Consider the following 13381-nt stretch of genomic DNA (forward strand, 5'->3'; position numbering starts at 1 on the left):
AAAGAAACTGAAGGTCAGAGAGGATAATGAGATTAAAGCCATTAGCTACATATTATGAGTAACTTCATCTTAAGAGAGGTGAGGAAAGGGAAAGGCCTGTCCCAGATTGTTCCTCTCTGATGGAAAGTCCCAACATTCAGCCCTATCTATTCTTTGGTTTCTAATTCTGTACTCCAAAAGCTACTCAGACGCTTCTTGATCCGGATCCGCCTTTTCTTTGGCGTGTTCTCTGTGGCCTCAGGGGAAATAGACGGAGGCAAATGAGGGGCAGATTTGGGCTCAAATGTAGATTGAATTTTCTGATGATCAGAGCTTCCCAACAATGAAACAGGCTGTCTTGGCAGGGTACAAAAGGAGGCTGGATGTCCATTTATTGGGGATGTCATAGAAGGAATTTATGCTTTAGGTAGTTGGATGGGATGAACTCTGACATGCTATGATTCTATAATTCTCACTGCCAACACCTTCCCTGTGTATAGCCAAAGCAAGCTTCGGGAAAGGTTGTTTACATGGAAAAATCATAAACTCACAAATTAAAATTGGGTTATGAGCAAATCAAAATACCGACTACATAACCAGATGACTTCAGGCTTCATAAATATACCCTGGTCTCATTTTCTTATATTGCTCCTGCCTGTTGCCATCAATCATTTTTCTCTGGGCCCAAAGGCCCTAGAGAGTGCACAGATCCTCCCTTCTGGAATGACATCTTCCCATTCCATTCTCCCCTTCATGATGGCTTAGTACCACCCAGCTTCTGGGTCCTGTATAGATTTAGAATAGAAAGGGACCTTAGTCTAAATCCCCCTCATTTTACAGATGAGGAACTGAGAGCCAGAGAGACTAAGTAACTTGCCCAGGATCCTACTGCTTGTATTATTTATTTAAAAATTTACACCACAACCTGAATCTATTTAGCAAGCTGTACCAACAGTTCACTGGCCCCTGGCATTCCTCTGACACAAAACCAGGTTTTCCCACATTGAGGACTATGTCATCTCCCCCTCTCTCAACCAAGAAGACAGTACAGAACATAAAAGCATTAAAAACAATATGGTGTGTCTGAGCCAGTTCATTCTGGCTCTCAAGAACTGATTGTTAAATTTTCAGTGTGAGCTTTTATATATCAGAAATCAGCAAAAGCTACAAGTCAGGGCTTGATTGACCGTTTTATTACTTCAGTAGGCTTGAGGAGGTGATGGAGAAAATGCTAACAATGCAGATTAACTGAAAAGTATGTCTGCCACTTTAAGAGCCAGTTGTTAAATGCTTACCAACCTGCCCCTGACTACAACTCATTGGCTATAACCTCCTTAAAAAATTACAAAGACCACTTGCTTCTTCCCAGAGAGGCTTTAGAGTGATATGTGCATTTCATTTATCCAGGCTTTTTCCAAACTCCACCCCTTCTCCAAAGAGTCTGATCATCATGAGTTGTCTGTTAACGTTGTTCAGGGGCCAAGATTCACAATTTCCCTAGAAACACCAGAATGTTGACCTTGAATGCCAGAGTTGAGTGTTCCTGTCTTAGTGTAGGAAAAAGAAACCTGGATTTGGAAACAGAATTTGAAGTCAAGTCGAAGCTCACTTTATTATCTATATGATTACAAGCTAGTGAACATCTAAGGCTGGACCTGAGTCCAGGTATTTCTGACTCCAGGCCCAGCATTCTATCTGCTGTACCACCTAGTTACTTCAACTACTAAGTGTCCAATTCAGAATTTGAATCCAGGCCTTCCCAGTTCAAAGTCCAGAACTCTGTCCACTCCTTTATGTTGCCTCGGAGGCTATATAGTTCACCTCTAATTGAACAAGAATCTACTATGTTCCTAGGAGATGCTCATTCAGCCTTCACTTACAGTAAGGAGGATCCCCCTATCTCTGAAAGCAGCTCATTCCATTTTGGGATAACAATACCTGTTAGGAAGATTTCTGCCAAAGGAAGCTAAATCTGTTTCTCTGCAAATTCTGTCTCTTGCTCCATAGTTCTACCCTCTGGGGCCAAGCTGCATGATCCCTCTTGCACATGACAGCCCTTCAAATACTCGAAGACAGACCACAGAAAATGAAAGGCCTGGACTAGATGGCTTGGGTGATCGATCCTATTGCCTCCCCCCTTCCCCCCCATAATTTGTTCTGGCTAAAATTCCCAGTTTTTCATTGAGTCCTCATGTGGCATGATTGCAAAGAAGGCCCTTCACCAACTGGATAGTTCTCTTCTGGATGCCCTCCAGCTTATCAATGTGCTCTCCTAAAACGTGGTGCCCAGAACTGAATATGTTAGTCCAGATGTCGCCTGACAAGGGCAGAATACATAGAAACCATTGCTTCTCTTGTCATGATTCAGCCATGGTTACAGTTAAGTTGACTGTAAAGTCAACGGGTTAAGTAGCAAGTTAAATGACTTGGCTAAGTTCACACAGCTAATAGGTAGAAGAGCTATGAATCAAAGCCAGATCTCCTGATTCCATGTATGGTGTTTTGTCTCCCTTACCCTACACTGCCCCCTCCCCTATCCTCCCATTCCCACAACAGGAAATATGCAAACAGTGGGCCTTATCCTCGAAAAATAGAAGACTCAAAAGAAAGTCAATTCAACCAACACATTAATTTACATGCTACAGAAGCAGCCTGGTGTAGTGACCCTTAGAGCCAGGAAGATCTGGGTTCAAGTCTTACCTCTGACACATCCTGGCCAAGTGACTCAGGGCAAGTCACTTAATGTCTCAGTGCTCTAGGCAACTCTCTGAGACTAGAAGTTGCTGAGAAGATACCAACCTGCATTGGTAGATGGGAACAAGCATTTATTAAGCACCTGCTATGTGCCAGGCACTATGCTATGTACTTTAGAAATGGGATCTCATGTGATGTTCCTTACCAGGAGCTCCCTACTCCAGTAAAATCATAGATCCAGACCGTATCCCTATGTGTTACCTAGTAGGGATACAAAAATTAGATATGGCACAGTTTCTGCTCTCCAGGAGCCCCAGCTAACTATCTAACTATCAACTAGGGGGAAGGAAAAGTACACAAATAACTTTGACATAAGCAAAGCAAGATGAGAAAAGTCCAGGCAATGTGAGAAATTTGATCAAAGAGAAACTACTTTCATTGGAGGCAGGAAGTATGGGAGAGGAGGAAAGAATCAGTGAAATCCATGACTACCTGGTCAATTCCCTTCTGCCCCTGGAATTTGACTCATGGCATGTAGCCTGTGTCAGGGACTACCCCAGCCACCTCATCTGGGCATAGCCTTTGGGAAAACTTAGTACTTTAGATTTGGAAAGACCTTTAGATGTAATAATACTATTATTGTTGAGCTAGATTCACATTTATATGTCATATTTATAGAGCCCTTCAAGGTTTATACATCTCCCAATACCTATGTGCTACAGCTATGCTTATTCCTATTTGACAAAGAAGGAAACTGAAACTCAGAGAGGTTCAATGATTTGCTCCCAGTCACGCAGCCAGTAAGAGGCAGAACCAAGAATGGAATTCTGGTTCCCGGCTTCATGCTTCTGGGAGTCTTCTCTATGACGAGCCACTTTTACTACAATTTCTAACTAAAGCACAAATCTCCCGTGGAGCATCATTAACAAGGGCTTATCGAGAATGGCACAGAAGAAAGAGACCTGGAATTGGAGCCAGAAGACCCTGGTTCAAATCCCAGCCTTGCTGCTTGACACTTGTGTGACTCTAGACAAGTCGCTTCCCTTCACTGGACCTCAGTTTTCCCCCCTGTAAAGTGAGAGGTTCTCTGATGTCCCTTCTGACTCCAATTCTATAATCATATGTGCTTCAAGTGACAGAGAGCTCACTGACTTCCAAGGTAGCCCATTCCATCATCAGCTGCCTCCAATTGTTGGAAGTTTCTTTAACTGAGCCAAAGTCCTTTTCCTTGGTTGCCATGAGATTGTTAGCAGCTTCCTGGAAACAGAAGTGCTCTCCACGATACCCCTGTTTCCAGGTTTGAGTCATCACCAGCTCTGCTAAAAGCTAAGTAATTAAAATGCCCCTGTTGACATCTTCAGTTCATCCATGGGCAATCCATCACATCTGTTGTATCTCCCACCTTGAGAGGTTTAGAGATTGGTCATTGAATTACCTGGTCATTAAAAGAGTAGTAGCAGAAGGGAATATTGACAGAGGTTAGACTGGGTTAGGAATTTGGACTCATAACTCTCAACTAAGAACAGTCTTCAGCTGGGCACCTATTTCCTCTTGGTTTTCCCATTTCCAAGAATATCACCTTCCCCTATGAACTGGTCCTATATCTTCAGCTAGCAAGTGGATCCTATCTTCTTGAAGGGCTCACCCTGGAGGAGGAGGCCACTCCTCCATGGCACAGTGGGAATAATAATGATTCACATCTATTGTACTTTAAAATTTATGGAGAACTTTCTTTATAATATCTAAGTGGGGTATGTAATGCATATATTAATATTCCCATTCTGTAGTTGAGGAAATGATGACTCAGAGGTTATGGGACTTACCCAGGGTCAAACTGCCAGCCAGTATTAGAACTGAGCTTGGAATGAAGGTCTTCTAACTCCAAAAAGAATGCTTTCCCCACTATATTATCCTGAACAAGACCCAGTGTTAGAGACCAGCCCTACCTTTATCACCAATATATGACAGAATGTGAGCTCCTCGAGGTTGGGGACTGTTTCATTTTTTGCTTTTGTAGCTCCAGTACCTGGCACAGAGTAGGTACTTGATAAATGCTTGTGGATTGATTGGTTGATGAAGGAATGCAGGGCTATGATCTCCATTGGTGGAGGAAATACCCACAAAAAACTGAAAAGAATAATTTTTTGAAGAACAATAATATTCACTGGTCTCTGTAAAAGATTACACCCAAAACTGAAGCAGATCTCTAGGAAAATTGAATACCTAAGTGGATCCCCAGTGTAAGGCAATTTCTTGCTGCCTCTTCCCTGAATAATACATAGACACTCACTGGCTCATTCTCCTGCCATCTCTGAACGACATTCCAGTCATGTGATTTCTGTCCATCATCTCTAATTTCCAAAAAGAACAACTGAATAACCTGCTAGTCTCCAACTAGTAGGCCAAAACCTAGAAGTGGACCTCAAAAGGTTACTTGTTAGCTAGCTATGCCAGCCACTGTTGTCTGCCCTCTCACTGCTACCATGCTTCCAACTTTTACTGAGATTTCTAGTGAGTCAGGGAGTCACCCCACCTCCTCTCTGCTTAGGGTCTTCATTGTCATCACATTCTTCCCCTGCATCCTGCAAGTATTCCCTTTAGGGCACCAGGAAGGGATGAGAGCAGAAGATATTCGATCCTGGGAGAGTAGGTGACTTAGAGGAAGGCCCATAGAACATTGAATGTTAGAAAGGGATCTTGGAACACAAAATATCTGAAATAAAAGGAAAGAATTCTAAGGCTCCAAAATAATCAGTGATCTCTTAGTTACCAACTCCAGTGTCCTTTTCTCAATCCTCATTCTCCTTGACCTCTCTGCAGCCTTGGACACTGTTGATCACTCTCTCCCCCTTGATACTGTCTTCTCTCTTGGTTTTCAGGACACTACTTTCTCCTGTTTCTTATCCTACCTATCTGACCACTCCTCTGTCTCCTTTGCTCCTCACCCAGATCATGCCCTCTAACCATAGGTGTCCCTTAGGGTTCTGTCTTGGGCCCTTTTCTCTTTTCCCATTATAGTACTTCACTTAGTGATCTTTTCAGTTTCCATGAATTTAATTACCATCCCTGTGCTAATGATTTTCAAATCTACCTATCTTGCCCTAGACTTTCTGGTGACCTTCAATATCACATCTGCAACTACCTTTCAGACACCTCAAGCTAGATTTCAGTAGACATTTTAAACTAAACTGGAATCATTATCTTTCCTCCTAAAATCACCTTTTCTCTTACTTTCCATGTTACTGTAGAAGGCAACAATCCTCCTAGTCCTGCAAGCTTGCAACCTAGGAGTCATCCTAGATCCTCATTATCTGTTCCCATCCCCCCATATCCAATCTGTTGCCAAGGCCTGACCATTTCACTTTTGCAACATCTCTCAAATATGCCACCTTCTTCCCTCTGACACTGCCATCACACTACTGTGGGTCCTCATTACCCCCCACCCAAACTTTTGCATATGTGGGTCAGCCTGCCTCAGCTCTCCCCCTGCTCCAATCCAACTCCATTCAGCCTCCAAAATGATCTTCCTAAAGTACAAGTCCAACCATATCACTCCTCTCCCCTACTCGGTAAACTCCAGTGGCTTCCTATTGCCTACAGGATCAAATTTGAAATGCTCTATTTGGCATTCAAAGCCCTTCATAACCTAGTTGCCTCCTAACTTTCCAGGCTTCTTACACCTTACTCCCTGACAAGTCTTTTTGATTCAGTGATACTGACTTCCTGATTGTTCCACAATAGCCATCTCTCAGCTCTGGGCATTTTCTGGGCTTTTTCTCTGGCTCTTCCACCATGCTTGGAACACTCTCCCTCCTCAACTCTGCCTACTAACTTCCAGGGCTTCCTTTAAGTCCCAAATTAGATCTTATCTTTTATAAGAAGCCTTTTCTAACCTCTTCTAATTCTAGTGCCTTTCTTCTATTAATTATTTCCTACCTATCCTGTATATGGCTTGCTTTGTATATATTTGTTTGCATGTTGTTTCCCCCATTAGATTGTAACTCCTTGAGGGCAGGGACTGTCTTTTCCTTCTTTTTGTATCTCTAGCCCTTAGCACAGTGCCTGGCACATAGTAGGCATTGAATTAATGATTATTGATTGAAAATGCTTGTTGATTGATCATTGAGTCTAATTGCTTCATTTTACAGAGGAGGAGATTGAGGCTCAAATTAGGGGAAATGACTTGCCCAAGGTCCCACAGCTATTTAATGACTGAGATAGACATGAAACTGAGGAGTCCTGACTCCCAGTATAGTGCTGAAGACTTCAGCTACTACATCCATTGAAGAGAAAAGGCAATATAGATCCCAGAGTAAACAGGGAACCATCCCTGTTGGTCCAAAAGATGGCTATTGTTTTAATAGCTGGAGCCACAGAATAAACACTCACAGGATTCCATGAAGGGAGGAACTGGTGAGTCCCAGGAACAAGTAGACATAGGAGCCAAAAGAGTACAGAAGCAGGAGGGAAATGGTAAATAAAATTACAGTGAATATTTCAAGGAACAGAAAAAAATGTGCAAATATATTCATAGCCAACAGGAGATAAAAGAGAAAAGTGATCCATTACAAGAGGTAATGGGAATTAGAGATAAGTGATAAAAGAGAAGGTTTATCAAACATTCCTCCCTTTCTTTTTATTTTTGCTTCTGCTATGTTATGAGAAAGGATTTCAGAGAGGACCACTTTCATAGCAATTGTGTCAGACAACAAGGGGAAACAGGGCTGGATTGGCAGTGACTAAGGATAGGGAAATTGGGGAGAAAACCAGACAGTCGCAGGGATGAGACCCAAGTAACCTAGTACCTCATGTTCTGCAAGGAGGACAGGAAGAGAGCAATTAGTGAAATATTACCCGTTATTTTTAGCAGCTCTTTGATAACAGGTCAAATACCTCGAAGATGTGAGACACCGAGAAATTGGCAAACACAGCATCATTATCCCGAAGACAATGGCAGTGAGTAAGGCAGCAGTGAGTAATGACGGCAGGAATCTGCCTTGACACTGCCTAAGGACCAGCCTGAGATGGGCAAGAGAACACCTTGAGGACTCTAATCTAATTGGATCTGCTAGTTGCTGACTGATCACAGAATTTTAGAGCTGGAAGGGACCTTACAAAAGCCTGAGTCCAATCCCCTCATTTTACATAGGAAGAAACTGATATCTGAAGAGAAGCAGTAGGATGTCCAAGGTCACATAGGAAGTTGGGACCACTTCCTTAGACTGGGAAGCAAGAGGAAGCTATCATGTTGGCCTGATGAAGCTGAGGAAGTATGTAGGAAAATAAACATCTTTATAATAAGAACCATCATGATGTAGAGAAAAGAGCACTAGACTGTGAGTCAGGAGATATGAGTGCTTGTCTCTACTCTACCACTAGCTTACATAGGGGTGTGTGTGTGTGTGTGTGTGTGTGTGTGTGTAATATGTCTTTAAACAAGGCCTCTCTCCTCTCTGAGCCTCAGTTTCCTCATCTATAAAATGAGGAAGTTGAACTAAATAATCATTGAAGTCTTTTCCAGTTCTTCCTTCCTACAGTTCTATGATTCCCAAAGATTCTTCATAGATTAGGAAGATGCTTCTAACCAGTGGGCTTGAAATTACATCTGGAGCATTCTTCAAAACAACCCTGAGGTAGGTAGTATAAGTATTATTGTCTTCATTTCACAGATGAGGAAATCCAGGCCCAGAGAGATGAAGCGACTTAACTATTACCACACAACACTGTCACAGAATCTGTCTGCCTCATTAATGATTCCAGCAATACTAGACTCTGGATACCCAGGGCAACTCATCTCCTTTCCCCTTCACTTGAGGATAATCCTGGTACCAGATATTTGTTAGTGTTGTAAACTTTGAAAAGAACAAATTGGAATGGCCTATCAGAATTTAAAAATTAAGCTCCCTATATGGTTCTTAGCATGAGAGGGCAAATCATGCTATATGAAAATTGGTCAAAGTTACCCGGGAAGTTTATCATGGGAAAAAGATTTAGGTTGTACACAATAGCTATTTTTATATATTTGAAGGTCTGTCACATGGGAGATGGATTAGCTTGTTCTGCTTGGCTGAAGAGGGCAGAACTAGAGAAAATGTAAAGGGGCAAAATTAGGCTTGATGTCAGGAAAAAACTTCCTGACAATCAATCAGAGCTGTCCAGAAGTAGACTGGGCTGCATTGGGAAGTGGTGGTACCACCCTTCCCCCTTCTTTCCCCACCATACATACTGAAGAGCTTCAAGCTTCTGCTCAGCTAGCTATCTGTCTAATATTTGGTAACGGGAACTCTTGTTCAGGCACTGGCTGAACTGCATAGTCTCTGAGGTCCCTTCCAGCTCTGAGATTCTGTTCTCCAGAAAGCAAGATCCTGCTGTAGTAGTAGCTACTTACAAATTCCAAATAGCACTGGCTCAGTGGGACTGACCCTGCTGGTGGAAATCATCAGCAATTGTCACATCTAATGGATTTGACAGCAAGGGGGTTTCTGCTTCAGTTCATCTCCATGATAACAAAATATCCCTGACCCCCTTCCCTGGTCAGCTATGGACAGTTCTAGCTGCTCAATGAAAGGGGAGAACTTGGCCTAACATCAGGAAGGAAACTTAGTAGCTTCAGCAGAGCCACTTCCCTCTTCAATGGCACAAGGGAAGGTTCCCTTGTTTTCTGTCACCATGCAGCCTCCCAGAACTTACACTAGATTTCTGAAACCCTCAAGTACTAGATTAGGGAATGAAGGATAGAGGTGGAGGAGGAAAGAAGAATTGGGCTAGAGAGGGTTGAGAAGGGGAGGGAGGGAGGGAGAGAGAGAGAGAGAGAGAGAGAGAGAGAGAGAGAGAGAGAGAGAGAGAGAGAGAGAGAGAGAGAGAGAGAGAGAGAGACCAAAAAGGGTGGGCTTTCCCATATCTGGTGGGTCAAGCCAGTAACAGCTTTAACATCCTCCTTCTTCAGCTTCTTCAGCCCAACCACGGCTAAAGAAAATTCCACAACACAAATTTATCAGGAATAAAGATAACCAGTTCTCTCCAGGAACACATAGAGGTCATGAGAGGATTAACCCAAGATGCCTCTTGTAAACCCAAGTGCTCAATGAACTCCTGACAGATGTTGACCCTTACCAAGATAGGAAGGTATCTTTCTTCTCCCCTCCCTCATTCTGAGAATGGGGAAACACAAAATGATAAGAAATTTAGAGATTTATTGGCAAGTCAGAATCTAAAGGGAACACCCTACCTCACACCTTGAAATAGCAAGATAAATCCACTGAGCCGAAGTAAGCATCTTACTGGAGGCTTTTTGGGCACGAACTTCCCAAGACCTGCTACTGGATTATGGTCACAGCCTCATAAATAAAGAGGGCAGTGAATAAGAACAAAAAATGAAAATAAGAACTAACCCTAAGATGGGCTAGTTCTTCTTTGGGGCAAGAAATCCCTAGGGAGCAAACCATTTTAGGCACCCCACCTCCTTTACTTTTTCCATTAAGTTTTAGTGGGAAGAACATTCTTTTTTCATATCTGGCCTAGAGAGCCAATGTTATGATTGATCTGGGGGAGCAGGGAGAAACCCTCCCCTTACCAATGGTGATTGAGGAAAAGCTCAGCCTCTTAAAGTAGAGAAGGGAAATGAAGAGGGTGAGGTTGTTGTTTCTGCTGCCCTTTCCCACCTTACAATTCACAACTGGCTTCTCAAGTATCACTGTCTTTCCTTTTCTCTTTCTGTCCCTCCTTACCACAGAGTTCCCAAAGAGAGTCTCTGAGGTTGCTCTCCTCCTCCCCTTTTGGTCATGGCTTTTCCCCCAGGAGGAAGGAGACTTTCCCTAGCCCAGGCTTACCTTGGCAGCCACAGAAGAGTTAGGCTTCTCCAGTAGGTCCCATAACTTCTTCCTCTTTTCAGCGCAACATGTGTTGTCGAACTCCTCTCCCTCTCGCTCCCGCAGGGTCTCTGCCTCCCTCTTCAACTCCTCATTCATTTGCTCCTTTTTCTGGTGGTACCTAGCCTGGCAGCAGGACTCTAGGTAGATCTCATCGATGCCCCAGTAGTCCAGTTCTTGGCTGAAGGAGAGCGCACACATTTCTTCCATCATGTGCAGCTTGCCAGTGCGGTAGAAGTTCAGAATGGATGTGAAGGCTCCCGGGTGACGGTCGAAGAAGTACTCGTTGCCGTCCAGGCTGTAATCATCGCAGACGTCCATGAGTGAGTCGTGAGTGTTACAGTCTCTGAGTCGACCCAGCCGTGTGCGGGGCAGGCGGTCCAGGGTCCGCCACAGTACCTCGTGGGCCAGTCCCCCGACGTTCAGTTTGACTCGACGGGAGCATGCCTTGCTCCGGATGATCTCCATGGGGTCCGGCGGCAGGGAGGTGGTGGAACGGGAGCCATGCTTCGTCATGCCCGACGGCATCGCGGGTCCGGCCGCCGCCACTCGCCCTCCCTCCCGCCCCCCCTTGGCCCAAGTGAATAGATCAGTTAGTCCGACCCGAGACCGGAAGGGGGGCTGGGAGACCTGGAGCCAGCCCCCTGGAGGGAGGTCTTTGTCAGCGGTAGCTCCTCCTCATGAGTCCCCCTTCACCTCCATCCCGACAGCTGCAAGACAGGAACAGAGGTCGAATTCATTGCGCCTGGGCAGGGGCAGCCCCGCGGACCCCCAGCCCAGCCAGAGACACCCCCCCCCACAATCTGTTGGTCCCAAGGCCACTCTGTCCACCCAGTCAGCAGCACGCCTGAGCCTCAAGGCTAAGAGACTAAGCTGAAGGCGGAGCGACCAGAGCGCTGTCCCTCCTGTTAGTGCTGAAGCCCGCCTCCTTCCTTCTATCCCGATCCAGAGGTGACGGGGAGGAGGGGACTGAGGCGGTACGCTCAGACTCCAGTCTGTGGCCTGGATAGCGAAGAAGAGGGGGTGGAGGAGGTTCGGGTAAGTGCCCCTGAGCTCCAAAAGAAACCCTTCTAGCTCAGGACGAAGTGGCTAGTTCAGCCCAGGGGCGCTGTCCGCCCCGTCGAAGTGCTGAACCTAACGACTTTCGGGCCTTTCATCAGAGACTAAGAAAGGCTTCAAGGGCCCTGTTAAAGGAAAAACTTTGTGTGTGTGTGTGTGTGTGTGTGTGTGTGTGTGTGTGTGTGTGTGTGTGTTTTAATAGTTTCCATTTTTGCTCCAGAAAGCACTATATGATGAGAGGGTAAATTGATTTGGAGCTCCCTCCCTCCCGTTTCCAATTCGCCTAGACAAGGCAGGGACAGAAAGCGAGAAGAAACTAAACGGGGCCTGGGGGTACACGAGGTGTCCGGACAGTGGTTTCGTTAGGTCTCTGGTCCCCAGATTTTCCTCGAAGGGAACATGGTCCACAGCCCCGGAGACCCCTAAAGTCTCTAAATCTCGCACCCTTCCCCTCTTCAGTGACCTCTAAACCCCGAGGCACGCCGCCCCAGCCTAACAATGACCTGGCCAGAGGGAAATGAGAGCCAAAGGACCTTGAACTTCTGATGTCTACAGATACAGACTCACAGATACACACAGACAAACACACAGACACACAGGGGGTGGGGGAGAGGGAACAGGAGTCCTCCCAGGCCAGCCTCATTTCTCTTCCTTTTTCTTTCCCTCCCACCTCCGCGGATCACTCCTCCTCCTCTTTTTCCCTCCTGCAGATGCTTTTTATAACTCCGGTTCTGCGCGTTTCCCCGAGCTTGGGGGGGGGGGGAGGTGGAGGGAGAGGAAGGCGGGGAATTGGGCTGCATTTTCTGATCTTTCAAATGTTTTTCTCCTCATCTCTGTCCTCTTCCTTCCCGCGCACCCTGGGGAAGGGGAAGACTCTCTGACCCCGACCGCCTCGACCCATCCGTGCCCGGTGCTCCCAGCTGTTTGGGAATGGTGGTGTTCCCTCCCCCCATCCCAGGCTCCCTCAGGTTTCCTTCTTTCCTTCTCCCCCTACAACCCCCCCCAACCATCCCCGGTGCCCTCCACGTCCAGAGCGCAGCTGAGGATTCCAGGTTAAAAAGCAAATCAGCTCCTCCCCGCCCCCCGCCCCCCGTCCCTGGCCAGTGCCTGGCCCGAGAGGGCTGCCCTGGACTAGGGACCAGAGGGGAGGGAAAGCGTTCCCCCACCACACACACACACACGCACACACACTCCACCCCCACCCCGCCGCCCCGCAGCGTCCTGGCCTCCAACAGATCTCTCCCCACACCTCCGAACCTCCCATCCCCAACCTTCCATCCTTGCTCAGCCTCAGCCTCAGCTCTATCCCCTACCTCTTCAGCGGCAGCCTCCGGTCGCCAGGGCCCTGGCATAGCCCCCGCTGGCCCCCGGCGCGGGTGGGAGCCGGGCGGCGGAGCTCGCCCCCAGCCCGGGGGCCAGGGCTGTGCCAGGCCTCCTTCCCTCCGCTGGGCAGTCGCTTGCTGCTTTCCCCTCCGCCCAATCCCGGCTGCAAACGCGTCTTTAATCTTCAATTTTCCGAGTGCTGGGTCTGGTGAGTGTGTGAGTGTTTGAGGGTGTGTGTATATATATGTGTGTCTGGGTTTGTGTATGTAGCTATAAGAGGAAATGCAATTGAGGGGGAAAGGCAAGAGGAAAAAACGAAGCTGCAGCCTTTCTGGGGGGACTCAATCCGGGCTGCTCGACTTCCTCTCTCGGCTTTCCTCCTGCCGCCTCTTCGCGGAGATCAACAAGTCTGGTCTGAGCCTGGGCTATTGCCTGCAATTCTGTCCCGCACTTGTTTG

The 13381-nt window shown here is 46.4% G+C and overlaps 1 protein-coding gene across 1 annotated transcript in view; it reads right to left on the reverse strand.

Moving 5' to 3' along the window:
* Positions 1 to 11069, reverse strand: part of KCNB1 (potassium voltage-gated channel subfamily B member 1) — a 119429-nt gene extending 108360 nt beyond the window's left edge. The window contains exon 1 of the mRNA XM_020984186.2: positions 10503 to 11069. Coding sequence (XP_020839845.1) covers positions 10503 to 11069 — 567 coding nt within the window. The remainder of the gene's footprint in view (positions 1 to 10502) is intronic.
* Positions 11070 to 13381: the final 2312 nt, after the last annotated feature.

Source organism: Phascolarctos cinereus, unplaced genomic scaffold, assembly GCF_003287225.1.
Source record: "Phascolarctos cinereus isolate Bilbo 61053 unplaced genomic scaffold, phaCin_HiC Scaffold_2;HRSCAF=192, whole genome shotgun sequence".
NCBI classification, from domain to species: domain Eukaryota; kingdom Metazoa; phylum Chordata; class Mammalia; order Diprotodontia; family Phascolarctidae; genus Phascolarctos; species Phascolarctos cinereus.